This window comes from Eptatretus burgeri, chromosome 6 (genome assembly GCF_056783735.1).
Source record: "Eptatretus burgeri isolate ZD-2024b chromosome 6, Ebu_testis_v1, whole genome shotgun sequence".
Taxonomy (NCBI): domain Eukaryota; kingdom Metazoa; phylum Chordata; class Myxini; order Myxiniformes; family Myxinidae; genus Eptatretus; species Eptatretus burgeri.
Window position 1 is genome coordinate 70607677 of NC_140966.1, and position 15911 is coordinate 70623587.

General features: G+C 44.2%; 1 protein-coding gene across 7 annotated transcripts in view; it reads left to right on the forward strand.

The window, feature by feature from the left end:
• Nucleotides 1-15911, forward strand: part of LOC147025021 (uncharacterized) — a 291362-nt gene that overhangs the window by 42392 nt on the left and 233059 nt on the right. For all 7 annotated transcript variants that reach the window (XM_085885567.1, XM_085885566.1, XM_085885582.1 and 4 more), the window contains 2 exons: nt 5897-5953; nt 11564-11620. In XM_085885567.1, coding sequence (XP_085741693.1) covers nt 5911-5953; nt 11564-11620 — 100 coding nt within the window. In that variant the 5' untranslated portion in view covers nt 5897-5910. The remainder of the gene's footprint in view (nt 1-5896; nt 5954-11563; nt 11621-15911) is intronic.

Consider the following 15911-nt stretch of genomic DNA (forward strand, 5'->3'; position numbering starts at 1 on the left):
GTGATCTCACTGTGAAGGATGCCGTGCTCGAGTCTTTGTTTAATCAGTGCCCCAGGCGAGATACTTTTCTAGTCTTGGGCATTTCAATGCATCGACTGGCACTGATAGGGATGGTCATGAGACATGTGTTGGTCCCCATAGGTCTGAAACTGTGAACCAGAATAGCACTAATTTCCTTAACTTTGCAAGAAGTCATTGACTAAGGGTGGCTGGTTCATGGTTTCAGCGCCCACAGGCTCATCACTGGACTTGGTATTCCAACGCTGGTGGTGCAGCAAAGGAGATTTACCATGTGCTCATTGATGGTCAATTGAGGATGATCCAGAACTGTAGGGTCTACCGGAGTGCTCAGTTCCTCAATACCGACCACAGGCTTGTTGTAGCAACTCTGAAGTTGCAGCTTAAATCTGGGAGAATGGTACAATCCCAGCTGAGGCTGTATGTTGCCAAGCTCAATGATGAGAGAGTATCTGAGGAGTTTCCGAACAGGCAGAGTGGGGATTTGCGTGGTCTGGGTGCTTTGGGGAATCCTGAAGAGTTGTGGAATGCCTTCAAGACCACCATCCTTGATGTTGTCAGTTGATGTCTTGGAACTCACCGAAGGGCGAAGAAGAATTTTGTCTGTCAAGGGACACTGGATACCATTGACCAGAGTCACAGGGTCAGGCTTAATGGCAGAGTTGAGCTGTTCAGGGAGTTGAGGCATAAAACTGCACTTGCGCTGAGGGTGGACAAGGAGGGCTATGTGCGAGGAATCTGTTGAGGGGTTAGAGCAGTGTTTCTCATCCGGGGTTCCCCGGAACCCTAGGGTTCCGCAAGAGGTCGCTTGGGGTTCCGCGAGAAACAGTAATAAATAGGTTAATGTATTTTGGAGTAGTTTTTGTTTGATTTAATATTCGTAATTTTGCTCTACACGTACGGCATATTGTTGGAAACTACTTGGTTATTATAATAGAGGCTTCAATCTCTTATATTATTTACAATTATAACAACCATCGGGAATGTATTTAACGATGTCTATATGGCGCCAGTGTGAAACCGCCCTCACTGGTTCGTGGACGTCCAGTACGCGGCGGATTCGTGTATCATTGAGTGACTGACTCAAGTACGGGACACATGCATGGTGTCCATCTATCTTCTCTGTGCTTCCTAGCGCGAAGTCTCTCTCTCTCTCTCTCTCTCTCTCTCTCTCTCTCTCTCTCTCTCTCTCTCTCTCTCTCTCTCTCTCTCTCTCTCTCTCTCTCTCTCTCTCTCTCTCTCTCTCTCTCTCTCTCTCTCTCTCTCTCTCTCTCTCTCTCTCTCTCTCTCTCTCTCTCTCTCTCTCTCTCTCTCTCTCTCTCTCTCTCTCTCTCTCTCTCTCTCTCTCTCTCTCTCTCTCTCTCTCTCTCTCTCTCTCTCTCTCTCTCTCTCTCTCTCTCTCTCTCTCTCTCTCTCTCTCTCTCTCTCTCTCTCTCTCTCTCTCTCTCTCTCTCTCTCTCTCTCTCTCTCTCTCTCTCTCTCTCTCTCTCTCTCTCTCTCTCTCTCTCTCTCTCTCTCTCTCTCTCTCTCTCTCTCTCTCTCTCTCTCTCTCTCTCTCTCTCTCTCTCTCTCTCTCTCTCTCTCTCTCTCTCTCTCTCTCTCTCTCTCTCCCTTCATTGCTTCATCTTTGTTTGTTTAAGTTTTGTTTATCAAGTTACATGAGGTGTGTTTTTTAATTGTCCAACGGACTGGGGTTGACGAACACTTTCAAAAATGACGTTTTTTAATTGACCAAGCAGCACAACCCAATTACAAAGCAAGCAGATTGGCCCAATTCAATCAGATTTTTTAGTGGTTTGAAACATGTGTTCGAACAGTGAATCGTGGAAACTTGCGAAAAACGACCTCGTGACGTCATCGATGTAAACAAAACAAGAGTAATACGAGGTACGACGCAGCTACGATCGTGCATAAGTCTAATATTTTTTTCTTATTTATATTTGAATCTGTTGTTGATTGTTTTTCAATTGTAAATATTTGTCACATGGTTTGATTTAATGCCATGAATTAATTACGATAAGTGAAACAGCTGCTGTTGTAGACTTCCTTTTTCTTCTTCGTTCGGGAGTAAGGATTGTTTTTATTTACATCTGAGATTTGTTTTGAAATTACCGTCTTATACCGGCAACGCTGTGATTAATAAAAAGAGCTAGATATTAATAAAAAGAGCTAGATATTGTTTTTATTTACATCTGAGATTTGTTTTGAAATTACCGTCTTATACCGGCAACGCTGTGATTAATAAAAAGAGCTAGATATTAATAAAAAGAGCTAGATATTGTTTTTATTTACATCTGAGATTTGTTTTGAAATTACCGTCTTATACCGGCAACGCTGTGATTAATAAAAAGAGCTAGATATTAATAACGGTATATAATAATATCCTGCTTCGAGGGGAATTCGCGCATTGCATTCCTTCAAGCCCATCCCTCGGTGTACTGCAATTAGAGCAGAGGGTGGTGGGCTCTGGACAGAGGAGTCAAAAATCAAAAAAATCAAATTATCAAAACATGTGGAAATGTAGCACTCGTGTCGATGCAATTCGTTCTGTGCTCTGCCTTGAACACTGACATCATCCCAACTGACTGGAAGAGGGGCCTTGTTGTCCCTCTCTGAAAAGGGAATGGCGATCACCAGGACTGCAACAACTACCGATGGGTGATGCTGCTTTCAGTGCCGGGCAAGGTCTTTGCTCGGATAACTCTTGATAGGGTTCGCCACCATCTGCTTGAGCACCAGCACCCAGAGCCGTCAGGCTTTACACCAAAGACGTCAATGATTGACCGTATCCTTGCTCTTCGGGTCCTCACCAAACGCAGACGAGAGTTTCAGCAGGTGCTGCTTGCAGCTTATGTGGATCTCTGCAAAGCGTTCGATTCAGTGAATCCGGATGCCCTCTGGAGGATTCTTGGTCTTCGTGGGGTGCCACCAAAACTGATCAATCTGATGTCTGAACTGTACTCTGTGTACTGAGAGTGCTGTGAAATGTGGTGATACCATCTCTGACTTATTTCCAGTTGTTACTGGAATTTGGTAGGGATGTGTACTGGCCCCCACACTTTTCAGCACCTGTGTGGACCAGATTCCGTGGAGGATATCGGAGAGATCAAGCTGCGGTGCATTGTTTGGAAATGTCAAGATATCTGACCTTGATGTTGCAGACAATGCAGTCATCTTTGCGGAGACTCTGTATATCATTTTGGGGGCCCCTGAGGTGCTGAGTGAGGAGTCAGAGTCACTGGGGTTGCGGGTTTCCTTGGTCCAAACTAAGATCCAGTCTTTCAGTGACATATTCGATGCTGCTGTCTTGTCTGTACCTGTTTGTGGTGAGGATGTTGAAGTTACTGAGATTCACTTACCCTGGCAGTGATATTTATGTCTCTGCTGGCTGTGAGCCAGAGGTCAATAGGCATCTTGGTCAGGTCTGGGGAGTCATGGATTCACTGGATCATGGGGTGCTGTCGGTACCTGTACAGGAGGATGAACGTCCGAGTCTTCAGGTCCTTTGTGCTTACAGTCTTGCTCTACGGATGTCAGACGGACTCTGAGCAGGGATCTGAGATGGGGACTTAATTCCTTTGGTTCCAGGTCTCTTGAAAGAAACCTTGGCTCTTGCTAGTCTGACTTTGTGAGAGAGACTCAAATGAGATTTGTTACCTGCATCGTCCGTGAGCATCAGCTGCGGCTGTATGGGCATGTGGCTCGTTTTCCTGATACTGATTCTGCTCACTGGATTCTCTCAGCGAGGGAGCCTCATGAGTGGAGGATGCCAATGGGCCGATCACGTGCCTCGTGGTTGCAGCAATTTGATCAGCATTTCAAGGAGATGGGGCAGGCAGCTGCCTGGGGAATGGCCATTCGGAGGCCCTTGGAATACTGGCGGAAAGTGGACATAGCATCCCGCTGCTCCGGCACATGCTCCCAGACCTGACCTGACCTGGTCTTTAGTGTCCTCGTGGACTTTTTGGGACTTTTGGGTCCTCGGAAACTTTTGGGACTTTTGGGTCATCAACCATTCGTGGCTGTGCAAATATGATCAATGGTTCTTTCTCATAAAGGAAAATGTATGTTTTGCTTCATGGGCAGGAAACTTGTGAAGAATCAACCACAAAATGACATCATCATACCAATCACTCGATTAATGGAAGATGTCAGGAAGTGTCATAAGCAGTGCACACTGCAAGCCAAGGCCCAAATGAAGCAAAACTAAAAGGTTTTCTCATTTAACACAGGAGTTATCATGAAAGGATATGGAAAAATATTCTTTGAGCAAGTTTCTCATGAGAAAATTTCCTGATAAAATATTTTAGCAGAAACACAGTTTGTTCCTGTAAAAGATATAGCACCACATCTTGGGAGACAAGTGTGCACCATGGGGCAGGATTATGAGACGGGTGCCATCTTATCATGCCGAGCGGAGAAATAAAGATTTCTCCCTGTGGTTGAACCCAGACTGTGTCAAAGCATCTGTTGTATTGAAAATAGCAAGAATGTTACATGGTGGTAGAAGTGTAAGGAGCAATCTCTGTGAGTTGTGCATATGGATCTGCTTGCGGCACTGTCAAATTTGTACAGAACTGTGAGGAGTTTCCACAGCTTGCGTGAAGACGTGAAATTCATGAAGATGATGAGCGTCGCCATTGTGTACCTCCGTGAGGTGCATTAAACTTGCTGAAGAGCAGTATATAATTGTGATACTGGGCTTACTCTGAGATTCTAGTGTTGGAGTGCACTTCTCTCTGTGGAATGGGTTTTACCTCTCTCATTAATTGGTTGTAAAAGCCTTTGAAAGTAAGTACGTGGAATAAGAAGTGATTATCTCGAGTACAAGACATTAGAGTGTACTTGAGTGATCATGGATTCACCGATGCATGCTTAAGTGACCCCATGATCACTCAAGTACACCCTAATGTCTAGTACTCAAAGCTAAACACTTCTTATTCAGGTTCTTACTTTCAAAAAAAGGACTGTAGGCAACAAAACACCTCTATTGTTGTGACTGAAAGTTTTGCTAACTACTGTAGTTAATCCAGCTTCATCTTGTACTCCAAATCGACTTATCTATGAATGAAGGTAAGAAAAATTGGAAAATTAGCCAATTCTACTAATACTTGACATCGACTTATTGGCTGAAAAATACGGTAAGTACGACAAAAATGCTGTTCAAGGCGTGAATACGGCTGCAACTTGCCATGTGATTTCTCTTACTTTTGATGTAAGAACAAATAATAAATAATGAGAAAATCAATTAACAATAAAATGAGAATGAATTTTTTACAGATGCAAAATTTAAATTTTCAAATTGTGAACTTTTATATTTTATTTTTAGGTCACTTTTGTTGACAGGATAATTTTCGTTTGGATGTTATTCTTTTTTCATTGTCTATTCTGACTGACGCACCTGATGTGAAAAATACATAAAATTGAGAAATTAAGGATAAAGTAGTAAATGCCTCCTTCTTCATTTATATTGACAGTGAATGCACCGCAATCAAGCAGAAAAATGTTGCAATCATATTAATGGGCAAAACCAAGAACTGAATGTTCTCAACGACAACGTGCAGAATAACTCGTGATGCCGTTTCCAGATGCTGCGGTTGAGATCTTTCATAACTTTTGAGATTTTATCCCCTCCCCCCAAAAAACAATGCATTCAACAACAAGCACTGCACAAGACAGAAGGAGGGGAAAAGTCATTCGCTGAGAGAGAAAAATTGAGAGACAAGGCCATTTTGAGAAAGGGAAGGGGTAACAACATCCTGACAAAGGAAAATGATGGACAAAGCCATCCCGACAAAGGAAATGGGAGGGACAAACCATAACATGCCTTCCGCTTAATAAATCAATCAACAACTGTTTTTATTCTTTATTTTTGCAGAACTGCTGGACAAGATGAAGATAGAAGCTGAAGTTTTAAATGATTTGAAGACAAAAGGTGAGATAAAACTGAAGGATTTTTTGCTTTTTTTTTGGATCTTCGTGGAGGATCTCGAGGTCTTACTCACGTTGTTGTTCTTCATCTTCTTCTTGTGGACTTTTTTGTTTCACAGCCTACAGTTTTCATCGAAACTTCCTGAAACTTGGCATATATATGTAAAAATACCCTGCGCAGACAGTAACCATCTCAGATTTTGAAAATTCCTCCGAGAAAAATAGTGATGACGTCAAAATATCTCTGCTAATGGGAATCGCCAAAAAAATTATCTCTGAAACTCGGCAAGCTTTTTGAATTCTGCTTGCCGGAATCGAACAGGGCATTAGCAGAGATGAATAACCACACATATGATACGGAGGAGCTCCTTGTGAGCCAACGGCCATCCATATCTAGTGCCCAACTGTGTCTGCGGACGTCCTCCTGCAGTTGGGTCACTTCTTATTAGGAGGTTGGTGGCAGGATTTGCACTCCGGCCACCGTAAAACCCTTCATTCCGCAAAACGCAAAAACGCAAAAAAATCTGAAAACCCACTCCGTGGGAGTACCTCCTGTGCAGCTTCCCTTCGCAGGGCAGCTCACCGGATGACGGGATTGGGGCAAAGCCTTCGGGACCCCCAATCTTTGATGATAGGAGGGAAACCACGGGGTAACATCCCTGGGTCAGATTGCGGGAGAGTGTGTCGGAGTGGTGCTGAGGTGTCGTCCACCAGACGGCGGTCTCCTTGGGTTAACCTGAGGCGGTCCCTTCGGGTGGGTGCCTGGAATGTCCTATCCCTAAGAGAGGATGATCACCTGTCTCTGTTATCATCTGAGCTCAAGCGTTGGGACATCGGGATTGCAGCTCTCTCTGAGGTTCGGAGACCGGATTGCGGTGAGATAATGGTGGGTGGTTACACCGACTATTGGTCTGGTCGCTCTGATGGTTACCATACCCAAGGAGTTGCTGTAGCTGTGTCCAATAAGCTGACCCCAATGATAATTGAGGTAACACCAGTCAACGAGCGTATTATGAGATTAAGGATTCGTCACTCCTTAGGTGTCATTTCCCTGGTCTCTGTTTATGTCAGGTCAGGTTCGATCTGTGACCTGCTACAGGTACCATGTAAACCTGTACTAACCTGTTCCATGGTCGGGTTGTCGGCGACTAAACCGTCTCCCCCACCAGGTTTTCTGGTGAGGAGGGTGTTTGGATATGGACACCCAGCAGGATTAAAAACAAAACCTGTCAAAGGGCGGAGGAGCTCCTTGTGAGCCAACGGCCATCCATATCTAGTGCCCAACTGTGTCTGCGGACGTCCTCCTGCAGTTGGGTCACTTCTTATTAGGAGGTTGGTGGCAGGATTTGCACTCCGGCCACCGTAAAACCCTTCATTCCGCAAAACGCAAAAACGCAAAAAAATCTGAAAACCCACTCCGTGGGAGTACCTCCTGTGCAGCTTCCCTTCGCAGGGCAGCTCACCGGATGACGGGATTGGGGCAAAGCCTTTGGGACCCCCAATCTTTGATAGGAGGGAAACCACGGGGTAACATCACTGGGTCAGATTGTGGGAGAGTGCGTCGGAGTGGTGCTGAGGTGTCGTCCACCAGACGGCGGTCTCCTTGGGTTAACCTGAGGCGGTCTCTTCGGGTGGGTGCCTGGAATGTCCTGTCCCTAAGAGAGGATGATCACCTGTCTCTGTTATCATCTGAGCTCAAGCGTTTGGACATCGGGATTGCAGCTCTCTCTGAGGTTCGGAGACCGGATTGCGGCGAGATAATGGTGGGTGGTTACACCTACTATTGGTCTGGTCGCTCTGATGGTTACCATACCCAAGGAGTTGCTGTAGCTGTGTCCAATAAGCTGACCCCAATGATAATTGAGGTAACACCGGTCAACGAGCGTATTATGAGATTAAGGATTCGTCACTCCTTAGGTGTCATTTCCCTGGTCTCTGTTTATGCTCCGACTGAGGCGAGTGATCTCACCGTGAAGGATGCATTCTACGCCACACTCGAGTCTGTGGTTGATCAGTGCCCCAGACGAGATACACTTCTAGTCTTGAGGGATTTCAATGCATCGACTGGAACTGATAGGGACGGTTATGAGGTGTGTGTTGGTCCCCATGGGTCAGGAACTATGAACCAGAATGGCACTAAGTTCCTTGACTTTGCAAGAAGTCATGGACTTAGAGTGGCTGGTTCATGGTTTCAGCACCCACAAGCTCATCGCTGGACTTGGTATTCCAACGCTGGCGATGTGGCAAAGGAGATTGACCATGTCCTCATTGACGGTCGTTGGAGGATGATCCAGAACTGCAGGGTCTACCGGAGTGCTCAGTTCCTCAATACTGACCACAGGCTTGTTGTAGCAACTCTAAAGCTGCACCTTAAATCCTGGAGAATGGTACCATCCCAGCCGAGGCTGGATGTTGCCAAGCTCAGGGATGAGAGAGTAGCTGAGGAGTTTGCGAACAGGCTGAGTGGACACTTGGGGGGTCTGGGTGCTTTGGGGGGTCCTGAAGAGTTGTGGAGCGCCTTCAAGACCACCGTCCTTGATGTTGCCGGTGGATGCCTTGGAGCTCACCGCAGGGCAAAGAAGAATTTTGTCTCTCAAGGGACACTGGATACCATTGACCAGAGTCGCAGGGCCAGGCTGAATGGCAGAGCTGAGCTGTTCAGGGAGCTGAGGCGTAAAACTGTACGTGCACTGAGGGTGGACAAGGAGGCATATGTGCGAGGAATCTGTGAGGGGGTAGAGCATCACCTGTGGACAGGTGATTCTCGTCCCGCTTACAGGGGAATTCGCGCATTACGTTCATCCAAGCCCATCCCTCGGAGCACTGCAGTTAGAGCAGAGAGTGGTAGGCTCTTGACAGAGGAGTCTGAAGTGAAGGCCCGCTGGGCCGGTTACTTTGAGCGGTTGTACCAGGCTGATCCCCCAACTGTCGAGTTGGACGTCAAGGGTGTTACAATCCCTGTTGCTGACCCTCGAATCAACTGTGGTCCACCTACGCTTGTGGAAACACGGGCTGCGGTGAACCAGTTGAAACGGGGCAAAGCTCCAGGGATCTGTGGCATCCATGCCGAACTTCTCAAGGCTGGTGGAAATGCTGCACTCGTGTCGTTGCATGCAGTTTTGTGCTCTGCCTGGAACACAGGCATCATCCCAACTGACTGGAAGAGGGGCCTTGTTGTCCCTCTCTGGAAAGGGAAGGGTGATCGCCAAGACTGCAACAACTACCGAGGGGTGACGCTGCTCTCAGTGCCGGGCAAGGTCTTTGCTCGGATAATTCTCGATAGGGTTCGCCACCATCTGCTTGAGCACCAGCGTCCAGAGCAGTCAGGCTTTACACCAAAGAGGTCAACGATTGACCGTATCCTTGCACTTCGTGTCCTCACCGAACGCAGACGAGAGTTTTGGCAGGGGCTGCTTGCAGCCTATGTTGATCTCTGTAAAGCGTTCGATTCAGTGAATCGGGATGTCCTCTGGAGGATTCTTGGTCTTCGTGGGGTGCCACCAAATCTGATCGATCTGATGTCTGAACTCTACTCTGGTACTGAGAGTGCTGTGAAGTGTGGTGGTACCATCTCTGACTTATTTCCAGTTGTTACTGGAGTTCGTCAGGGATGTGTACTTGCCCCCACACTTTTCAGCACTTGTATGGACTGGATTCTAGGGAGGATGTCGGAGAGATCAAGTTGCGGTGCGTCATTTGGGAATGTCAAGATCTCGGACCTTGACTTTGCAGATGATGCAGTCATCTTTGCGGAGACTTTAGACATCCTCTTGGGGGCCCTCGAGGTGCTGAATGAGGAGTCGGAGCCGTTGGGATTACGGGTTTCTTGGGTCAAAACTAAGATCCAGGCTTTCGGTGACATCTTGGATGCTGCTGTCCTGTCTGTGTCTGTTTGTGGTGAGGATATTGAGGTCGTGGAGAGATTCACTTACCTTGGCAGTGATATTCATGTCTCTGCTGGCTGCGAGTCAGAGGTCAATAGACGTCTGGGTCGGGCCTGGGGAGTCATGGATTCACTGGATCATGGGGTGTGGCGCTGCCGGTACCTGTGCGGGAGGACGAAAGTCCGAGTCTTCAGGTCCTTGGTACTTCCAGTCTTGCTCTATGGGTGCGAGACTTGGACTCTGACCAAGGATCTGAGACGGAGACTTAATTCCTTTGGTACCAGGTCTCTTCGGAGAATCCTTGGCTATCGCTGGTCGGATTTTGTGTCCAACGAGCGGTTGCTGAGAGAGACTCGGATGAGATTTGTTACCTGCATCGTCCGTGAGCGTCAGTTGCGGCTGTATGGACATGTGGCTCGTTTTCCTGACTCTGATCCTGCTCACCAGATTCTCTCAGCGAGGGAGTCTCATGAGTGGAGGAGGCCAGTGGGCCGACCACATGCCTCATGGTTGCAACAGGTTGACCATCATCTCAAGGAGATGGGGATGGGCCTGGCATCTGCCTGGGGGATGGCCAGACGGAGGCCCTTGGAGTACCGGCGGAAAGTGGATGCAGCGACGCGCTGTTCTGGCACATGCTCCCATACCTGACATATGATACATCACTATGACGTCGTATCAATTTTTATGACGTCATTCCTATATTTTGACATTTTTTGTTTCACAACCCAGAGTTTTCATCGGATCTTCATGAAACTTGCCTTGTATATGCAGAAATTCCCCACGCAGGCAGTAACCATCTCCAATTTTGGAAATTTTTCCAAGAAAAAAAAGTTGATGTCATAATATCACCGCTAATGGCAATCGCCTATACCATTATCTCCAAAACTAGGCAAACTGTTTGAATTTTTTGCGGGAATCAAGCCGGGCATTAGCATAGATAATTTATCGCAAACCTGATACATCACAATGACGTCATATTCGTTTTTATGACGTCATCATTAAGAGGACGAGGATCTTAGCTCACTTAAGCTTGTTTTAATGGTTCACCATGTTTTGTAGCAAAGCAAAAAGACAAAGTTGTGACTGCACAACACATTTATGTGGAGTAGGTGATGCCTCTAACATTTAAAATCATTATTTTAATGTGAAGCGCTGAAATGTATTGCAATCATGATTGTGTTATTTGAAGAACATGTTAAAAATAAATAAATATAGAAGTTTATCGCATTTTTGCTGAAAATTGATATTGAAGAACTTGAAAGGATGAATGGCCAATTTTACTATTACTGTAATTAAAATGAAATTAAATATAAGTTTTGAGGACTGTCGATGAAAACAAAACAAACCATTGAATCAGAAGTTTACTGCCGTTGATGCATACTCGTTTACACCACCTTATATAACAGGTTAAATGAGTTGTTTGTGCCTGTTGTAGATTAGTGACAGAGGTGGGGTGGGATGAGGGAGGGGAAGGGATGGGAGGAGGAAGGGGGAGGGGTGGGAAGAGGGACGTGGCATTGCCTGGCAGTGCTGGGCACCCCTACTCATATTAAATAAGTGTCAGGATAACAAGAGATTTGCCATTCTGGGGTGTTAATCAGAAATCGGAAGGTATTAGTGTGTTATTTCAGGTTAGGTGGTGATCTCGATGTTTCAAGTTTGTATTCAGTTAGTTCAGTTTTATTATATTTTTGGAGTTTATTTTTCAAGGAAATGTTTTCTTTTAGAACTCTTGAACATCATTGAGGTTGAACCTGGAGCTCTGAAGGCCATCAATAAAAAAGGTACGGAGAGAGCACATTTTTCACCATTAATTGCCAATTATTTTCTTTTCTTTCATTTCAATAATACTTCTCGATAAATTTGTCATTTTCAACTTGAATCATGAAAATGTATGAATCACATTTTGATGCCATTTGTTTTTGTCAGTTGTCAGATGAAGTTTAAAAATGATGACATGATGACATTCTGCTTACAAGAGATATTTAGGAAAATGAGTGTCATTGAAGGCAAAAAGAAGAATAAGAAATAAGAGACGAATACTATCTTATATTTGAAAGTAGAAATTGAATATATTGTTAACAAACCTTAACAGGCTTTTACTTCCAGAAAATGTTTTGGGAATAGGGGGACATATAACAGATAGTTGGTACAAGTGGACACAGAACAGATATTTGGTAAATATTACATGAAAAGGGAAAAGTTGAACATGCAAAATTAACATGCAACTTTAAGAATGATAAATTATGTTTTCAGATTTAAAAAAAGACATGTCTGAAGCCGACAATGGTTCACAAGCGGTATTTGACGATGTGGATTGTTTCAGAAGTCAAGGATGCGACAATGTGATCATTTTTGACCAAGTTATAAAAATGATCAACTTTATGTGGTACGAGTGACAGGTTATTAGCTGCAAAATGTCGAAAACCCGGTTTTGTTCAACAACTTTCAAAATTTGACCTTTGCATAACCTTTAAAGGTCACAAAACAATGTTGTGGACATTAAAATAAGGAAACAGGATATGTGCTATAGCTTATTGGAGTTAGTTCGTCGAAGAAGGTCGAAAACCCGGTTCGATTCCCACAACTTTGAAAATGTGACCTTTGTGAACTTTAAAGGTCAAAGGTCAAGGATTATGACCTTTGGTGCAAAACTTCCTCTGGAACATTCCAGGAACAATATAACGTCATATAGACTATATGGCATTTCGCACTCCTCGGATTATCCATACTTTGATGAAATCAGCGTAAAAACAAACTTGAAGGGGGCGCCACGGCCAAGGTGTTCGAGATAGAGCAAAATGGTTTCAAAACTTTAGGTGGGGAATGACCTCAAGATTATGCATAAAAAAATTGTCATCCTAGCTCTCAAAGTTTGGGCGGTCGTATGATTTTTATGTCAAAATTCGCAATTTTCTAAGTTCATGACCTTGTGACCTTGATCTTGGGACGAAAATGAAAAATCGAGCTCCATGGGGCTATGCAGGTGCCATTGGGCGAACCAAATACTGAAACCCCCTGTCAGATTTCACAAACCACCTTGGAGAAGATGCAAATTGAAATCTGCTACCCCCAAAAAACACATGTTTTTTTGGGCGTGGCTCCACCCATATTGGGCGCACCACGCCCATTCTCAGGAAAACACAACTACATCATGATATAAACCTCCCACCAAAATTTTATCAGGATCGGATCAAAACCCACGGAGCTATGCTCGGGACAGACAGACAGACACACACCAATAAAGAATGTAGTGGTCACTTATTTTTTCGTGAAAAATTTTTTTTCATGAAAAATTTTTTTTGTGAAATTTTTTTGTCGTGAACCAAAAATTAATCATGAGAAATTGGGTGCAGTGGATTGTGAGGTCAGGCAGGTAAATGAGGAAATTATCTTCATCTTCTGAGCAATATCCACAGATTTGCACCAAATGCTGCCTTGAGTCCCTTGGACAAATCCATATCAGCAATGTGGAGAGCTTTGTGCTGAAACAAATTGATGTTTTCACTCTGTAATTTGAGCTCTGAGATATTGCTCACAGTATTCCATGGAATTTATTGTGTTGGGTCATCATAGTGAATCCTTGCATTGTTTTGAAAGAGAAATGAGAAAATGAAGGGTCAAAGTGCTCTGACACAACTGTTAATACTTTGGGATTGGTTTTGTCTGTCCCCTACTTCCTGCCGTTTTGTACTCTTTCAGAACCCCTCATGAGGGTGGTTGCCTTCACATGGGTTGACCATTTTGCCTTGTTGCCCATTTGAGGAGCACCCCCAATGCTATAATTTATGCCTCATGGAAAAGGATGCTGAAAGCAGATAAAGACAACACGTGTTGGGGACAGTTGGAGACTTTGTCTTGAATATTTGCACCTCTGTACCTCTGCACCTCCACAAATGTGATCTATGAAATCATGTGTACAGTATTCTCCACAACATCTATATCGGTGAAGATGAGGAAATCGCTTCCCTGAACACTTGTTTGATGTACAAATCAACCTCACAGACCTATCCAAGGAGGTTGCTCGACACTTCATTCTTCCCAGATATTTGTTCAGCCACCTGGCAGTCTACACTATCTGTCTCAATTTCGGAACCATGTACAGTCGCAAGCGCAAAGAGCAAAGCCTTATTAACGAGCTCTTTTATTCCACTTAGACCTCTTGTCCCTTACAACTTTTCAATCCTTTCCCTGTCTTTGTTATTCCCCTTTTGGATGACTTTACTTCGTTTTATCTTGTACTCATTTTTGTCTTCTCAGTCTCCTTAACTTTTCCTCGACTCTATCCTGCCCTCATTTCTTCTTTTCTCTGCTCTTCCCTTTTTCATTTCCCTTTTTGTTTTCGTTATTATTTATTTATTATTTCATTATTATACAAACTGTTTCCCTCCCTTAGGAATTGATATAAAATGTGAATTTGAAGTGGAGTGCAATATCTTTGCTGAGAGCTAAGATTTATCATATGTCGGTGACAATTTTAATAAACCACATTCTACTACATACTTTATCGATGTACTCAGGTTGTACTTTGAACTTAATAGATCTTGCTTAGGATGTGATGCAAACTCACATCACATCTTGCTCTCCTATCCTTGGATAGGATAGGAGAGGGCAGAGAAGATGAAAACTTTCCATGTTCTCATTCTGAGGAGAGCGATGGAGTTTGCATCAAGCAAGCAAACTCAGTTTTATGTATTTTGATAATGTATTTTATGCCTCCTCTGACGAAGTCACTGCAGGCATTATGTTTTTGAGTTGTCCGTGCTTCCATCCATTTGTACGTCTGTGATAAGTTTTTGTCACCGCGGTAACTTAACGACTGAAGGGAACCAAATCAAACTTGGTCCAAGTATGTATGATGATGTAAAGATAAACTGATTAGATTACGGAGTCAAGAGGTCAAAGTTCAAAGGTCAGAGGTCCTGGACGGTAAAAATTCTGTAACTGTACCAACTTGTGAACCAGTGATGGGATTTTTTCCAAACTTGGTGTTAGTATATATTATGATGCAAAGATAAACTGATTAGATTTCAGCATCAAGAGGTCAAAGGTCAGGGGTCATGTCAGGTAAATATGTGATCAAGGTAGGGATTTGAATTCAATTATGTACATGTACCATGATACATATGTACAGATTAGATATTGAGGTGAAATGGTGTTGAGGTTTTAGGTTAAAGTTAGAGTAAGCAAAGGCTTAATGTGGGCGGAGGCATATCGGTGGACGTTATGATGTCAAATTATGTCTAGTTTTGTATAATTTTCTTACCTCTGCCACTGAAGGTGTATAGATGTTATGTTTTCACCCCTGTTTGTCTGTCTGTGAGCAGGATATCTCAAAAAGTTATTAAAGGATTCAGATGAATCTCGGTGGACAGGTTGGGGATGTGATAAGGACGAAGGTCCTTCGTCCAAATCTGGATTGGTGAAGGTCCAAATCTGGATCTGGATACTATAATCTTTAAAAATGATTTTTCACCATTGAGAGATGGCCAAAAACTATATATAGCGATACATTTCAAAAAGTTATGGACGGATTCGGACAAAACTTGGTGGACAGGTTGAGGGTGTGACAAGGATGAAGTGAGTCAATTTTGTTGAAGACCATGATCCGGATCCAGATCTGCATCCAAGAATTTTAAAAGTGATTCTTCACCAGTGAGAGATAAGGCCAAAAACGATATATAGCATGATATTTCAAAAAGTTGTGGACGGGTTATGACAAAACTTGGTGGATGAGTTGGGTAGGCGACAAGAACAAGCTTTTTTGATTTTGGTTAAGGTGCTGAAGCAGATCCGGCCTATCAGTGGGATACAAAACATAAACTGTTCAGCCTGGTGGAGGTATGTGCTCCACTGAGTGCTGCTCTTGTTTCCATATTATTTTCACTTTTCTCCCAGTCCCTGTTCCTCGACTCCTAACCCCTGAACCCTGACACTCTCTGTGAAAATGGCTCACCCCATGTGCCCACAGGCCCTTGTCTCCACTTTGATGCACACACCTCTGACTCACTCCCATCCTATATCAACCCTCGACCTTGTGTCATCTCTCTCTTGCTTGCTTAAATAGTTAACGCC